Here is a 14962-nt window from a genome sequence, read left to right on the forward strand (position 1 = left end):
CGCCCGGCTTCATATAGATGTTGAACAGGAGGCGAGAGAATCGACCCCTGCGGCACCCCACAAGTGAGGTGCCTCGCGGTCGATCTCTGCCCTCCTGTCAACACCGTCTGCGACCGGTCAGAGAGGTAGGAGGAGAACCACCGATAAACGGTGCCTCCCACTCCCAACCCCTCCAACCGGCGCAGCAAGATACCATGGTCGATGGTATCAAAAGCCGATGAGAGATCTAACAGGACCAAGGCAGAGGAGCAACCCCTGTCCCTGGCCCTCCAGAGGTCATCCACCAAAGCTGTCTCCGTGCTGTGCCCGGGCCGGAAGCCGGACTGGAACGGGTCTAGATAGACAGCTTCCTCCAGGTACTGAGGAAACTGCCACGCCACCACACTCTCTACAACCTTCGCAATAAAGCGAAGGTTGGAGACTGGACGGTAATTACCCAAAATAGTTGGGTCCAGGGAAGGCTTCTTGAGGAGGGGTCTCACCACTGCCTCTTTCAAGGCGGCGGGGAAGATCCCCTCCATCAAAGAAGCATTTATACCATCCTTCTAGGCATAAAACATGCTGGTTGTATTGCCAATCTTTCTACTGAATCTCCCACTGTTACCAAATAGTGTCCTGATCTGAAACTGCACCATTCATTATGGGCAAGATTTTTGGTTCTCCTCTCCTGACTTTGCTCCCCCTTCAGTACTACACCCATCATGTAGGATAAGGATGTCAAACTCACATCGTCACATGATGTATCATGACTTTTTTCCCCTTCGCTAAACCAGGCATGGCTAGCACGTGATGCATCTGGGCCGTGGGCTGCGAGTTTGATAGCCCTGATGTAGGATTATATCCACCAATCAGAGCACAGCAGCATGAAAAGGGTGGATCTGTTTGAGATTCTTCTTGAGGTCTAGAGACTGATGTCTGCGCTTTCTCTCACTTCCCATTTGGCCATGTTCCAAGGTAAAACTGAAGTACGGGAAGAAGCCAGGACAGAAATAACCCCCCAAGAGGAAGGAGGCAGATAAAACTTACAATGAGTGTACAACCAGCTAGGATGTGTGAAAGAGAATGGAAAGTGAGAAGCTGCTGGGCAACCACTTTCCTTATTTTTGATGTAAAAGTGTGTGGGGGTGTAACAATATGATATCAATGGCTAACAGGACAAAAGCTAATTAACATTTCTCATTTTGTAAACTCTGCAGAGCTTCTACATCTAAAAATCAGATTCCCTTTGATGCTATTTCAGAATACAATAATGTGAAGTTGTGCAAAGCCCCTCATTCTCCACAGATAAAAATAGTAGAGATCTGTTCTCGCTACCTTGTTGGAAGCTTGGAAAGAAGTTCATTTCAAAAAACAGGGAGGGGAAAAGCAAGAATATGAAAAGAATTCTGCTAAGAACTGTTAATAGGAAGTGCAAATCCTGAGAGAGCAATTGTTGCATCAAAGGCTGGCAAGTGACCAGAGAAGGCTTAATGCTCTGAAACAGTCCCCTGATCAGGGGTTATTTGACTTCACCTCTCAAATTCTGAATAAGAAAGTAGCACAAATTGTGTGTACCTTGAAACAAGGGGAGATAGTATTGGCTGAAAGAGAAAAAGACTACTTTTGCATAAATACACTTTGTGACAACTTAAGACTGCTTCTTTACCCATGGTCTGGGGCAGGATGAGGATTCCTTTCTTCACCACAGGGAGAAGACTGATATTTAGGACATGGTACTTGATGTAAACTATATATTTGAGGACATGGCCTCTCTATTTGGACTTTAATCCTATTGCTCTTTACTTTGGGGAGGATAATTGTTAAAATCGTAGAAAAATAATATTTTCCATATGTTAACCTTCTTTATACAGTTGCCTCGCATTTCTTAAATCTCTTAAAACAAATGTGATCTTCTGTTTCATCTTCCTTTTCTTAAATTTATATAATATACCTTGTCAATCCATTTACTAGTACCAACACCAATTTGGCTTAAGTCCTTTTTTTCTGAAGAGATGGTGATGTGGGCTTCTGTAAAGCTTCAGCTTTTTTCTTTTCTTCTTCAGCCTTCTTCCTTTGTTCCTTCAGCTCCTTATATCTCCATTTGGGAATCTCCAAGTAGGTCCCATCACTGACACTACTTTTCCGTTGCACTTTCTCCGGCTGGAAAGTTGGCCGAGGTGCCTTACTTATTCGGACTCTGGGGATGACAAGCCCAGGGCGAACACTGCTTCTTCTTAACAAATGCAGTGGTAACAGGCTGGCTTTCCTTCGAACCGTAACTTTGACTTGGGGCATATTTAAATGGCAAGGCGGCAGGCTGGCCCTCCGTTCCTTCGTTTTGGACACTAGTGTAATTCTGGAATTCTGAAACAGCTTCTTATAGCTGTTAAAATGTTCCCTGTTCTCCAAAGTTTGAAGTTCTTTAGCTCTTTGTTTCCTAAGAATTTCTTGCACAGCTGCCCTACGTTTTCCTACAGCAGGAGGACTTTCAGGGCACACAGTCCTGCAAGCTGTGGCAATGAACGAGCTTCTTAAACTTGTTGTTGTTCTAACCATGTGATCAAGGACTCCATCTTCTTCAGGACCGTGGAAAGTTCTGAAATCTACAATGGATCTCAAAGTTTCTGAGATCTTCTGCAAGCAAGTTTTTGAACCTGTAGCCTTAGCAAGAAGTTCTTTCAACTTTGGCCATTCAAGCAAATATTGATCACAAAATTGCTCAGCACATGGCTTATCCATAAGTCTCTGTATAAGATATGCGGATTCTATTCTTCCTGTGAAACATGCCCATTCCAGAGGAGTGAATCCACGACCTGGATCTGTTGCATTAATATTTGCTCCTTCAAAGAAATAAGAGAGAGAGAGAGAGAGAAATTAAGGTCATGTTATATGTGTTTTAAACAGTGGTTGTAAAAGTTGTAGTTCTTGATTGCTATTGTTATTGCTATCATGGTTGATAATCTGATAATAAGGTTTTGAGCTATGCTAAATTGCTTAGAGGTTTGAAGTACACTACTGATATAATGCTCTGCATAACATTGCATTAATACTGTAGTCTTCCGAAAATCAACATAATCAAAGTAGAATGAAACATTGATTAAAATTAATTTTCTTAAAATAAGGAATTCAAATTACAACACTGACTGATTGCCTCATCCGCATACACCAACCATTCTCTTACACACACAAACACAGAAGTACCCACATGTACTCATACAGAAATAGAAATTCTGTGCATTAAAAAAAAATCAAATACATCAAGAAATCAACCTCCCCTAATTAATGGATAATGTCCAGGCTGACCTGGAAAGGAATTCATGCTTTCCACTGGCAATTTCTACAGTCATTGCTCATTCTTTTCACCAGCTTGTTCCAGTCCTCTCAGTGAATGAAAAAAAAAATCCTCTCTCAATATAAGGTTGAGAGAGAAAGAAAGATTTACTGTCTTCTCTTTCTCATTGTTGTTACTCCAATATAAAATATAGAGATGTGCAAAATGTTTTTTAGTATTCCAAGCATGAAAGAAAATGTGTTTTTCAGAGGGTTGATTCCAGATTGGAGCACACTCTAGGAATGAGTAAAATATTCCATACACAGAGACAGGTTAGACAGTATTGGAGAGTTCATGGTTGGACCAAAATACACATGTCTTTTCTATGAGAATAGAAAAATGACCTGGAGCTTGCAGAGATATTTTGGGGTACTTCTCCTTCCATTCCCTTTACATATTTTTTCTTGTTACATTTTAGATGGCACTGCATGACACCATGCTAATGTCCTTAGATGTCTCCTGTTTTTCTTTCCTGAAGGAATTGTTTATAATCTAGACTCCAGTATCACTTTTCGTAGGATTTTTCATCCTCCTTGGATACATTTCTCCTTCACAGTGTCAAGCAATTGTATCCTATCTACTTCTTCATTGACTTAATCAGAATTTGCTCTTCTGAAGTCTAATATAGGTAGTCCTAAATCAATCACAGCAATTGAGATAGGCAATTCTGTCACTAAGCAACTTAGTCATAAAATGACTCAGTTATTAAGCAATGATCAAACACTCGTGATCATCACATGATCACAACTTACATTACTTCTGGCTTCTCCAATGACTTTGCTTGTAAGAAGCTAGATATGAAGATCACAAACGGCAATCACATGACCAGTTGTCATAAATGCATATCAGTTTTGAATTTCCAAAATCATGATTACTTGACCATAAGATGCTACAAGCACTGCCATGTGTTTGAATAGTCACTGAACAGGGCAATCATTGACTACCTGTACATAGATCATATTCTTTTCAGTTTTTCCACCTCTGGTCTTCATAAACTCTAGACTAACAATCAAGGTACCAATCAATCTCTTTTCTTTGTTTAGGAGGTGCTGTAGGCTTTTTTGATAGCAGAGTCTAACCTAAGCAGATTTTTCAGTGGCTGACCATAAATTTGAGTTTTATTTTAAAGGGATTTATTTTAATATCTTAAAAATCTCTCACCAAAATGTATTTTATTTGTTAAAATTGCTGCCATGTAACTAACAATTTATTTACAGTGTGACACACTGCTTTTGAATTCATTGTAAAGTATAATAATTGATTTGGTAAAAAAATTGTCAGGAGGAAACACATCTTGCAGTGAAGAGGCAGTATTTAAAAAATAGCATAGTATTTAAATGGATACCAGCTGGGAGACCTGCTTGCACACACTTTCCTCCAATATAAACTCTGCATTGTTGTTAGAGACCAAAATAAAGAATGATCAAGAGAATGAAAATGTTAAAGCTAGAATGAATCTCATTAAAAAGGAAAAAAGAAGAATTTGTGATCTTTCTTCACTCAAAGTACAATGCAGTGGGAAAGAAAACAAACCCAGTTAACTTCCAAAATTCACTTTAAAAAACCAGACACACAACCAAAGGACAAACAGAACGGATATTTGCTATAACAGATGGTAAATCTATGAATTTAGGTTAATCTCATGAATGGTTAAGAGATTCGTTTAAGACTGTATCAGACTATAATAAGAACAAGTGAAAGATACACCTAAAGCTACACTAAAGCAGAGAAGCAACTGACTTATGCAATGACTTTCCCATTACTGTTTCTTGCCTTTGTGAATGTCAGCAAATAATTATATAAAAATATAATATCAAATATTGTGGCATTTCTAAATATGATGAAAAGATTTCCTAATTTTTGTTTATTTTGTATTTTTTTAAAGTCAACTTAGTAATAAAGTTGATTTCCTGTAGAAATGTTTCAGGTTCTACAAGAGCAGCAGGGTGTTTACCTGTAAGTGAAATGCTCTAGTGATTATATTAGATTCTGGAAATGCATGAAACATTTTAGAAAGTGTAAAACAAGCTGGCATTCCTACCTCCACCCTTTACCCACAGAGGACTAAGATAGATCATTGGTTTCTTATATCGTTTTTTTTTCAGCATTGCTGTGAACATTATAATGATAGGTAGTCTTTGACTTACAATCACAATTGGGACCGGAAATTCAATCACTAAACAATGTGGTTGATAAGAGAGTCATCGTGTAACCAGATTTTATGACCATTTTTACCATGGTTGTATTAAGCAAATTACCATGGTTCTTAAGTGAATAATGTGATCATTAAATGAATCATGCAGTCGTTAAGTAAATCCAGTTTCCCCAATTGATTTTGCTTATTTTAAGCTGGCTGGGAACGTCACAAATCATGATCACGTGAATGCAAGACACAACCTGGTTGCAAAGCACTTGAATTGCAATCAACTGACTGCAAGGGTGTTGCAAGAGTCAAAACGCTGAGGAAAGGTTATAGGTCATTTTTTTCTGAGGCCGTCATAACTTCCAATTGTTGTTAAATGAATGGTTGTAAATTGAGGATTACCTGTAACTGGGGTACATTAGTGGTGGGAAAAGAGCATAGTTTGCATGATAGCACAGATGACCAAAGGCATATAGTTATATGCAGAAACTGCCCCATGATCTTCAGTGTCTATTAATTTAACAATTGAGTGAGTGGCAGAAAAACAGGAGTCATGTTCCATGTGCATAAAAAGAAAAAGAAAGGAAATCTAAGAAGTAACTAATAATACTAAATACTATTAAAAAGCCACATAGCAGAGAACAGAACACTTGCAGAAAAGACACTCAAGAGTAATTTGTGTTTCTGATGCTAAGACAAGATGACTAGAAGATTAAGTTCCATCCTGCTTCTATGTGTTTGTTAAGCATCTCAGTTTAAACAGCTTCCATTTTCCAGGAGGCTAAATTTTCTTGTTGACAAGATTAAACATGCCATTTTTAATAGAGATTTAGTGCAGTGATTTTCAAGTTATTCTTGGTTAGAAATATATGCTTTTATTTTGCACAACACTCTCCAAATTTGGCATAGGGATTTTTCACAGAAGCTACTCTCACTGTAAATTGCATGTAGAGTTTACAGAAAACTGTTAAATGCTTATTTAATTTAGCTTTCTGATAGAGATTTATCCTAAGAAACATAGTGGTAAAAACAGCAATATTAAAATGGATTGATTTAATAGTAGAATCACTGAAATCATCGGGAAACTATCATGATTAACTTAAATTCTGTTGACTTCAATTTAAGTAACTGCGAATACTATATTCTATGTGCTGATCTATGACTGAATAAAGAATAGTTGATGATGAATGGTTTCAAGAATGTGAATGTGGAACTAAATCCTATGTTTATTGTACACATTTAATAATAGTCATCCAAACCTACTCTGAAAGTAAATGGAGTATTTCACTGAGGGATAATGTACAACAATTCAATGGGAAAGAAAACAATGAAAAAAAGAATTCTGTATACCTGCTAATATTAAGGCTCTGGCACATTCACTTCGGCCTTGCATTGCAGATTTCATGAGTGCAGTAAATCCAAATGCATTTCTTTTCTCAATATCAAGATCGGAATAATAGTTGAGTAAATATTGTGTAATGTTGATATGTCCTACAAAAAGAACAAAAATTATCTATATAAAGAATATTGGTTTCAAATCAATATAAATATTAACATGGTTAATTTTTGTAGCATTTTTAAAAATTATAATATGCTAAGGTTCAGAGGAAATTTTCCATTCTTCCTTCCCCCCCCCCCCAATATACATAAGTCTAATATTTAAATACCAACTGAAACAAGAATGGCACAGACACTAAGATGTTCATGGAATGAATGTACCCCACTTGTTTCCCTTATCTGAAGCTACATTTTTTTCTTTCAGAGTAATTCTCTTCCAGAGCCATTAGCCCTTGAACAATGCTGAAGGGAACACAAGGTCAGTTCAGGGACATTGAAATTCCCCCCCCAAAAAATTTATTTTTTATTTTTATTTATTTATTTATTTTGTCACAGCAGTATATATAAGCATAAGCATGAAAGTAACTATATAATATATAAGCATAAGTATAAGAATGTATGCTTCATTCTCAGGTAAATGAAGCTTAAGGAAATGCACAACAAGGACACCTCCCACTGACTCTTACCAAGCAAATCCCTGCCAGACGGCTTAGCACAGGGTTCCCCAACCGCGGAATCAGGGACTAGTACTAGTTTGTGGCCTGTTAGGAACCGGGCTGCACAGCTGGAAGTGAGTGGAGGGCAAGTGAGCAAAACCAAAACCAGCACCACCACCCCAGTCTGTAAAATAATTGGATTCTGTGAAACTGGTTCCTTCTGCCAAAAAGGTTTGGGACTGCTGGCTTACCAGGTATGCCCAATCATCGAACAAGGCTTTTTGGGACCTACAGATGGCTGCAAGAAGAAGCTTGCATCCTATGAACTTCCTTACATAATCTGTTAATAAGCCCTCTGGAACACAATAGTAAATAAACAAGAACTAAATTATAAAAGGCTAAATGTTAACTAAAGTTACTTCATACAATCTTATCCATGGTCAGAAATAATTTCTGTGGCAGCCATCAAGAATTCCTCTATAGATACACTTTCTATATTCTTGAAAGTAGCTTCAGATATTTATTATGAATAAGAATGCTTAGATGCTAAGCTGTTTTACATTAATATCCACTGCCTAGTAATTACAATTTAACAGGCATGGATCACATTTGCTCAGATAACAGAAAGTAATTGATTCAGAGGTCAAAAAAAAAACCCCTAGGTTATTTTCCATACTAGTCTGAACCTAAGCCTTTTTGGGTAATAAAGAGTATGACAGAATGGAGTACACAATTGCAGAACAGACAACAGAGCAATTAGATAGCATATATTTTAACAGAAACACAATTAATTCTTGCCAAATTTTAAAAGCAAAATGTTGGGTTGTCTAGAGAAATGGATATATTACTGATGGCTAAAATGGTTTAAACAAAATCTGGGTGGCTTGAGAATGTTGTCATTCAAGAGATATGAAGTGAAATTTGATATCCCTGTATTAACAAAACAATGAGGTTTATGTTTCAAAAAGCAAGCTGAGCTGCATATGAGATTTTCTTAAAAGATCCCTTCATAACTGCCATAGGAAACTCACTAGAGTTCCTTCAGAATCTTGGAATAATGATTTGATAAAATATTATCCTGGTCAACATAAACCAATGATTCCCAAAGACAATCTTTGAGTAAGGAAGACTATTCCATTTGATCTTCTGTATCCAACAACAGTTTCTTGAGTTTTCTTTGCATTCTTGAAATCCAACATCAGTAGGGCATTGCTGGAGAAAATATAATTCAGTTGCTGAGAAGGTGATCTTTTCCGATGTAAATTGAAGTTCAAAACCAAGTCCTTTGGCAAAAAGATCACTTTTACTAATAAACACATATATTTAACCAGTTTTAGCCCCTTTGTATGTCAAGAACTGCATGAAGTTATTTTGCAGTTATTTTTAAGCACTTTCTCAGTGTGGTACTTCACTGTAGAAGGCCCTCCCTTCTGAAATCTGTGTATTGGCTGCAATTATATTTGTTACTAGAAGTGCCTTTTAAAGTTTATCCAGGCTTTCCTTGTTATCGCCATGATACATACCAATATGTGTCTTTCCCCACTTTAAAATGACCTATGCCATTTTTTATTCTCTTTTATATTTTGAGTGAGAGTCCCTTTTTGATTATTCATGTTATTTGTTATTTTTTATTTGTTTGGTTTTTTTTAGTGTTTGTTGTCTGTTGCCCAAAATCACACTGAGTTGGATGGTCTCATAAATATTGCAAATAAATAAACATGATTTTAATCAATGGTTTATATTTCTAATGAGATGCTTTGGGACTTGTTATAATGTGAAGGATAGAGACATCAGTATTTATTTATGTGTTTACTTTTTATTTAACTGTTGTCTTCCTGGCCATGTATTATAGTTCTCCACATAGATCTTGACTCCTGCAGTTTTTTTGGCAACATTTTCAGGTGTTGCTTGCCATTGCTTTCTTTCCATTGTAAAGAGGGAATGACACCCAACTGACTTAGTGCCTAAGATGGGACTAGAACTCCAGTTCTCAGACCAGTATCAAACTGACCAAAGTTCCAATTTTCAGCATGGGGAACAACATTTATACAGAGGATATAAGTGAAATGATGAAATAGATAAACTTGGAGAACAGAATATATTCATTCTTAGAAATAGTTTCAACAAATCCTCAGCTATAATCTTCATTTGAGGACTGGTTTTTGCTTGCCTATATGTAGGAAATGTATGTATGAGAAGAGACAATCTACCACAGAGAAAAATTATGGATACAGGGGAGCTTATAGGCTGAAGACCAATTAAACCAACAAGTCCTTGTCTCCAATCTGATAGAACAAGATAAACCTTTAGTGCCATTATTCCTCATTCAAAACATTTTTCTAACTTGCCATTTGTCTGGTTGATCATACTGTTACCCAGTATGGGTAACATCACAAAAGTAGCTCAATCACTGTAAGTTATAAAAAATATTCCCTCATTTTACTTTGCAGTCCAGTTAGTCTCATTTTACTTTGCAATCTATGATGCATGTCAATCAAAGGTATCAAGAAAGTTTAAAAAGAAGTTTCATTTAAACAGGTATCTCAACTGCATTATCTGTTCAAAATTTTAAAATCAGAACCTATCAATCACAAAATGAATATAGAAGATCATTTTGATGTTAATTTATAATTTATGTGTCTTAGTTACTTTGTCCCGGTTTAATTTTTTGTAGGTTTCTTCTTTAATAACAGAAATTATTTCTTTTTTTAGTAGGTTTTCTAAAATGTTTGACAATATCCATTCCTTTTCATTCATATATATGTACAGACCCCATATATACTAGAACATTAAAGCACATTCAGACTTAGAACATTATAAGGAGCAAACGTTTTCATTGTCATTCCACATATAAAGATAATTTAGCAAAAATAATCTAGAAAATCATAACCAGAGAGTATATCATGTAATCCCGAGTTAAAATAGAATATTCTAAATCACTCCAATCCACTTATTCCTAAAATATTCTATTTGATATATTTGATATATTTCATTTTGCTTTGTCCATTTTTGTTTGCACTTGTCACGCCCTGATGGTCTCAAAAGCCCACTTCAAGCAAAAGGCAGTCTATGAAGCAGACCCTTTGCTGCCAGACCTCACTCTTTCTCCCATAGACTCCGCAGACACCTTCACCAGCCTCAAGAACCCTGGAATCTGAAGAAAAAGTGTCAAAAGAAAAATAGGCACAGATGTGTTCAGCTCTACCGAGAAACAGAAGGATCTGGCATGGTTATTTAGGAGTTATCTATTTTTAATAGGAATTTTTATTTTTAAAAAGTTACAATTACAGAGATAAAATACTATAGTATAATAAAAAAAGGAAAAAAAGTGCAGAAAAGAAAAAGATAATAGAAACAGAAGAAAAAATAAGAATAAAATAAAAAAGAAAAGAAATAATAAAGAAATGACATACCACTTCTTTATAACAAATATAATCAATTTTAGTAAATTGACTGACATTTTGGATTGAACGAAACACATTTGGTATTTTCAGACTTGTCAGTGCAGGGTTCCTAATAGCTGAAAAGCAGTTAGCAATTTCTGAAGGGGATCAGAAAAGGAAGCATGAGAACCTAGTGTCCTTTTAAAGACATCAACTATGATTTGAGCAAGATGGCTGTTCCCTCATCTTCCAGAGTTCTAAACCCCCCAGAGATGGCTATCTTGCAGTCTCTTCATGAGGAACAGCTATCTGGAGCACTTGTGGGCAATCTCGAGTAGCCTCCTTTTCTGGAGGGAAATAAAAAGGACTGGTCTACATTTCTTTCCCAGAGGAAGTTTATTCCCCAGTAGTCTATTTAATGAGTTATCTACTGATGGAAATCAGATCTAATCAGGGCCTACTGTACTCCAGCAAGATTAGATAAACTCTTTAGAGTCCATAGAATGTCAAATATGTTAAATAAAATACATTGTTATGTAGATATTGAGGAATATATATAAACACAAGAAATGTCAAATACAACATAAGAAAGGACATACTGTACTACTATTAATCGGTGATTGGAATGAGAAAGCTGGAGAAATGAAGGAACCTAAAATTAAAGGAAGATTTGGCTTGGATAAACATAATAATGCCAATGCAGGTTAATAAAGTTTTCAAATAAAATTATTGCCAATGTTTGCTTCAAGCAACATAAATTCAGATACTATATATGGACATCCCTAGATGGACAACATCTAAATTAAATGAACTATATAATAATAAACAAAAATTGAAGAACAGTCTAGTCACTAGAATAGTTCCAAGTATAGACTGTGGGAGAGATTATCAACTATTTTACTAATAGAATAATAAAAGTATGGAACGCTCTGTGAAAAAGATTAAGAAACTGACTACTACATCTTATATAGTATAAGACTTGTTGTTAGTTGCGAAGTCGTGTCCGACCCATTGCGACCCCATGGACAACATTCCTCCAGGCCTTCCTGTCCTCTACCATCCTCTGGAGTCCATTTAAACTCATGCCTACTGCTTCAATAGTATAAGACTGTTGAATATGAAAGAACCAAATGCAGTTAAAATATCAATTAAGCAATTCAAAACAGCAAGATGAGAATCAATTAACATACGTCAACAAATATGGGGCAAAATGGTGTAGCCTGCAGATTGGAAGAGATCAGTCCGCATACTTTTATTGAGGAAGGGAAATATAACAGAATGTTCAAACTATAGAATTAGTACATTAATTGTTCATCCCAACAAAGTTTTGATTACAAAATACCAATTAAGCAGATTTCAGAAACAACAAAGATGAGAAAACATAAGAGGGAAAATAGATAGTAAGAATATACCCAAAAAAAACCCATATTGCAAAGCCAATCCAGCTTCACAATGCTGCATAACATACTGACTATGGCCTTTCCAATAACCATCCTTCTTGTCTCAAACAGGATCCTCCTCAGGAAAGGTGATTACCTTAACATGTAGCAAAAAAGATTCCACCAGATCCTTTCTATATTTACTTGAAAAGGTTTTGTCTTTTAAAAATCCAAGAGAGAAGAAATGGGCAAGGACTAGGAAAGAACTCTGGATGACTTTCTAATTAGATGGAATTTATTAAAATGCCACTTAGAGTAGCCCCACGTCAAGATCGGCAGCAAATAAATTTAACAAACCAATAAATTTAACAAATAAAAATCTGAAAGAGCCAAAGGAAGCAAGTGGGAATCTTGTGCCACAGTGATCCATTTCTCTAAAAAATAGGTGGCAAGTTAGTGATAGAAACACTGTATGATTCTTTTTATTTTGGCATAAAGCTATTTATGCTTTATGATTACTATGATCACTGATATTTATAAGTAAACTTAGGGATAATGTCAGTGGTGGGATTCAAGTAATTTAACAATCAGTTCTCTGCCCTAATGATTTCTTCCAACAACCAGTTTGCCAAACTGCAAAGAAAGTTAACAACCGGTTCTCCCGAAGTGGTGCGAACTGGCTGAATCCCACCACTGGATAATGTGGTTTAGATAACAGAATAACACCAATTTAGTCTGAGTCTTAATATTTTTTTGCATATTTTTCCCATTGGAAATTCTCTTAAGCTGTGATTTGTAGAGTTTTATTTTTCCTTTCTCTACTACTGACAGTTGTGTATACACTATATAAAATTAAAAAGGAATGCTTATCTTTTTTCTTTTCCTTTTAAAAATAAATGTAATTTTATTTATATCTTGCAAATTTAATAATTTTGTAATTGTAACTTTGTTTATAGCTTGAAAATCTGACTAAATCCAAGGCAAGGGGATACTGATGTCCCAAATCACATATTTCAATGCTCCAGAACCAGGAGGCGATGGCTACAGAATGTATTTCATTAATTAGTGTCCCCCCTCCCACACCTATGGTTCACAGATGGTGGGATCCCTATCTATTGCCCACACCATTAAAAGGGAAGATGCCTAATAAAGTCTTCCTCTTGACCAATAGACAGCTGCAGTAATTACCAACCAGTTATATGAAAGATGTGTAGACCTCACCCTTACTGCTGCAGGTGACATGCCTTTGCATCACTGACTATAGCAAGTCTTTCAAATTCTCTAGATTGTGCCATAGTGTAGAACAGGGGTGTCAAACTCAATTTCATCCGCATCAGGACTGTGGTTGACCTTGGGAGGCCAGACGGGCATGGCCAACCGGGTGGGCATAGCCAGCTTGACACCACTCCCCAAACTACTGGCATGTTTCCTCTTCTCACTGGTAGACCGGCTGAAGCCACTCTGGTCTGATCTTTCCTCTTTGCATTGGGTAGACCAGGACAACCCTGTGGGCCAGATCCAACCACATCACAGGCCGGAACTGGCCTGTGGGCCTTGAGTTTGACACTCCTGGTGTAGAACATATTAAGATTAGAACTCTAATTATCTGATTATTCTTCTTAGGCATTATTACACTGAACAAGAAGCTATTGTCAGAACAGAATTTGGAGAAACAGTGGTTTCAGAATGGGAAAGGAAATGGAAAAGATATATATTGTCCCCATATCTGTTTAATGATGTTGGAATGATAACATTCAAGGCAACTTCCCTAGGTTTGCCCAAAGGACCTGTGATAGTAAAATGGTAAACGAAACACTAGTGTTAAGTATAACAAAGACAAAACAGCATATATGGTGTAATGGTTAAGGCAGCAGGCTAGAAATAGGGAGACTATAAGCTCTATAGCCACCTTAGACAGGAAAGCCAGCTGAGTGACCTTGGGCCAGTCACTCTCCCTGTCTTAGGAAGAAGGCAAAGGCAGGCCACTTCTTAAATCTTGCCAAGAAAACTGTAAGGACCAGTCCAGAAAGTAACTCGGAGTCAACCCAGACTTGAAGACACCAAATAAATAGTAAAAAAGACAAAAATATCTTCAATCTGCAGGTTCACGATACAGAGAAGATGGTACAAACAAAATATATATTATAAACAACCAGCAATATTAAGCATCAGCCAAACAGAAAGCAGACAACTTTGAAAAAATGATTATACTGACATTGTATAGAACCAAGCTCTTGGATTGCATAGATGGATTCCCATCTATGCTAGATAGTTTATTCTATTTCCATGTACTTTTAATATTTTTTTCTTCAAACACAATGAATGTCACTATAGCTGAACTAAGCCCAAACTATATAATGAATATTTTTCTTCCAATGAGATGTTCTACTTAATTATATGACATTAATCTCAGAAAGAGACTGGCAGCACCTTTTCCAACTAAAAAAAATTATTTAAAGGGATAAGTTTTTGTGAGTTAATTGCGGTTCATGAAAGTCTAAGCCTTGTAGTTGGAAGAGATGGAACCACATTCCTTCAGATACTTTGGTATCAAGGACAAATATAATTTCCCTCAAATTTCAGCGCTCCATATAGATTCAGGAGCAATCCTTGAACTTGACCTCAAAAGCATATTTGCTACTCATGGGGAATCTTTTAAAGCCAATTTTCCAAGCAAGTCCATCGAATTATCTAGGGCATCCCAAGGTAATGAGATAGTTAACTGGTTACATACTAATCTCCAATCTCCCAAA

The 14962-nt window shown here is 36.4% G+C and overlaps 1 protein-coding gene across 1 annotated transcript in view; it reads right to left on the bottom strand.

The window, feature by feature from the left end:
- Positions 1-288: 288 nt before the first annotated feature.
- ANKRD33B (ankyrin repeat domain 33B) overlaps positions 289-14962 on the bottom strand; it is a 40707-nt gene continuing 26033 nt past the window's right edge. The window contains exons 3-4 of the mRNA XM_058177224.1: positions 6804-6944; positions 289-2819 (exon numbers count right to left, since the gene is read on the bottom strand). Of these exons, the coding sequence (XP_058033207.1) occupies positions 1969-2819; positions 6804-6944 (992 nt within the window). The 3' untranslated portion in view covers positions 289-1968. The remainder of the gene's footprint in view (positions 2820-6803; positions 6945-14962) is intronic.

The sequence above is a fragment of the Ahaetulla prasina genome, chromosome 3 (genome assembly GCF_028640845.1).
Source record: "Ahaetulla prasina isolate Xishuangbanna chromosome 3, ASM2864084v1, whole genome shotgun sequence".
In the NCBI taxonomy this organism is placed as follows: domain Eukaryota; kingdom Metazoa; phylum Chordata; class Lepidosauria; order Squamata; family Colubridae; genus Ahaetulla; species Ahaetulla prasina.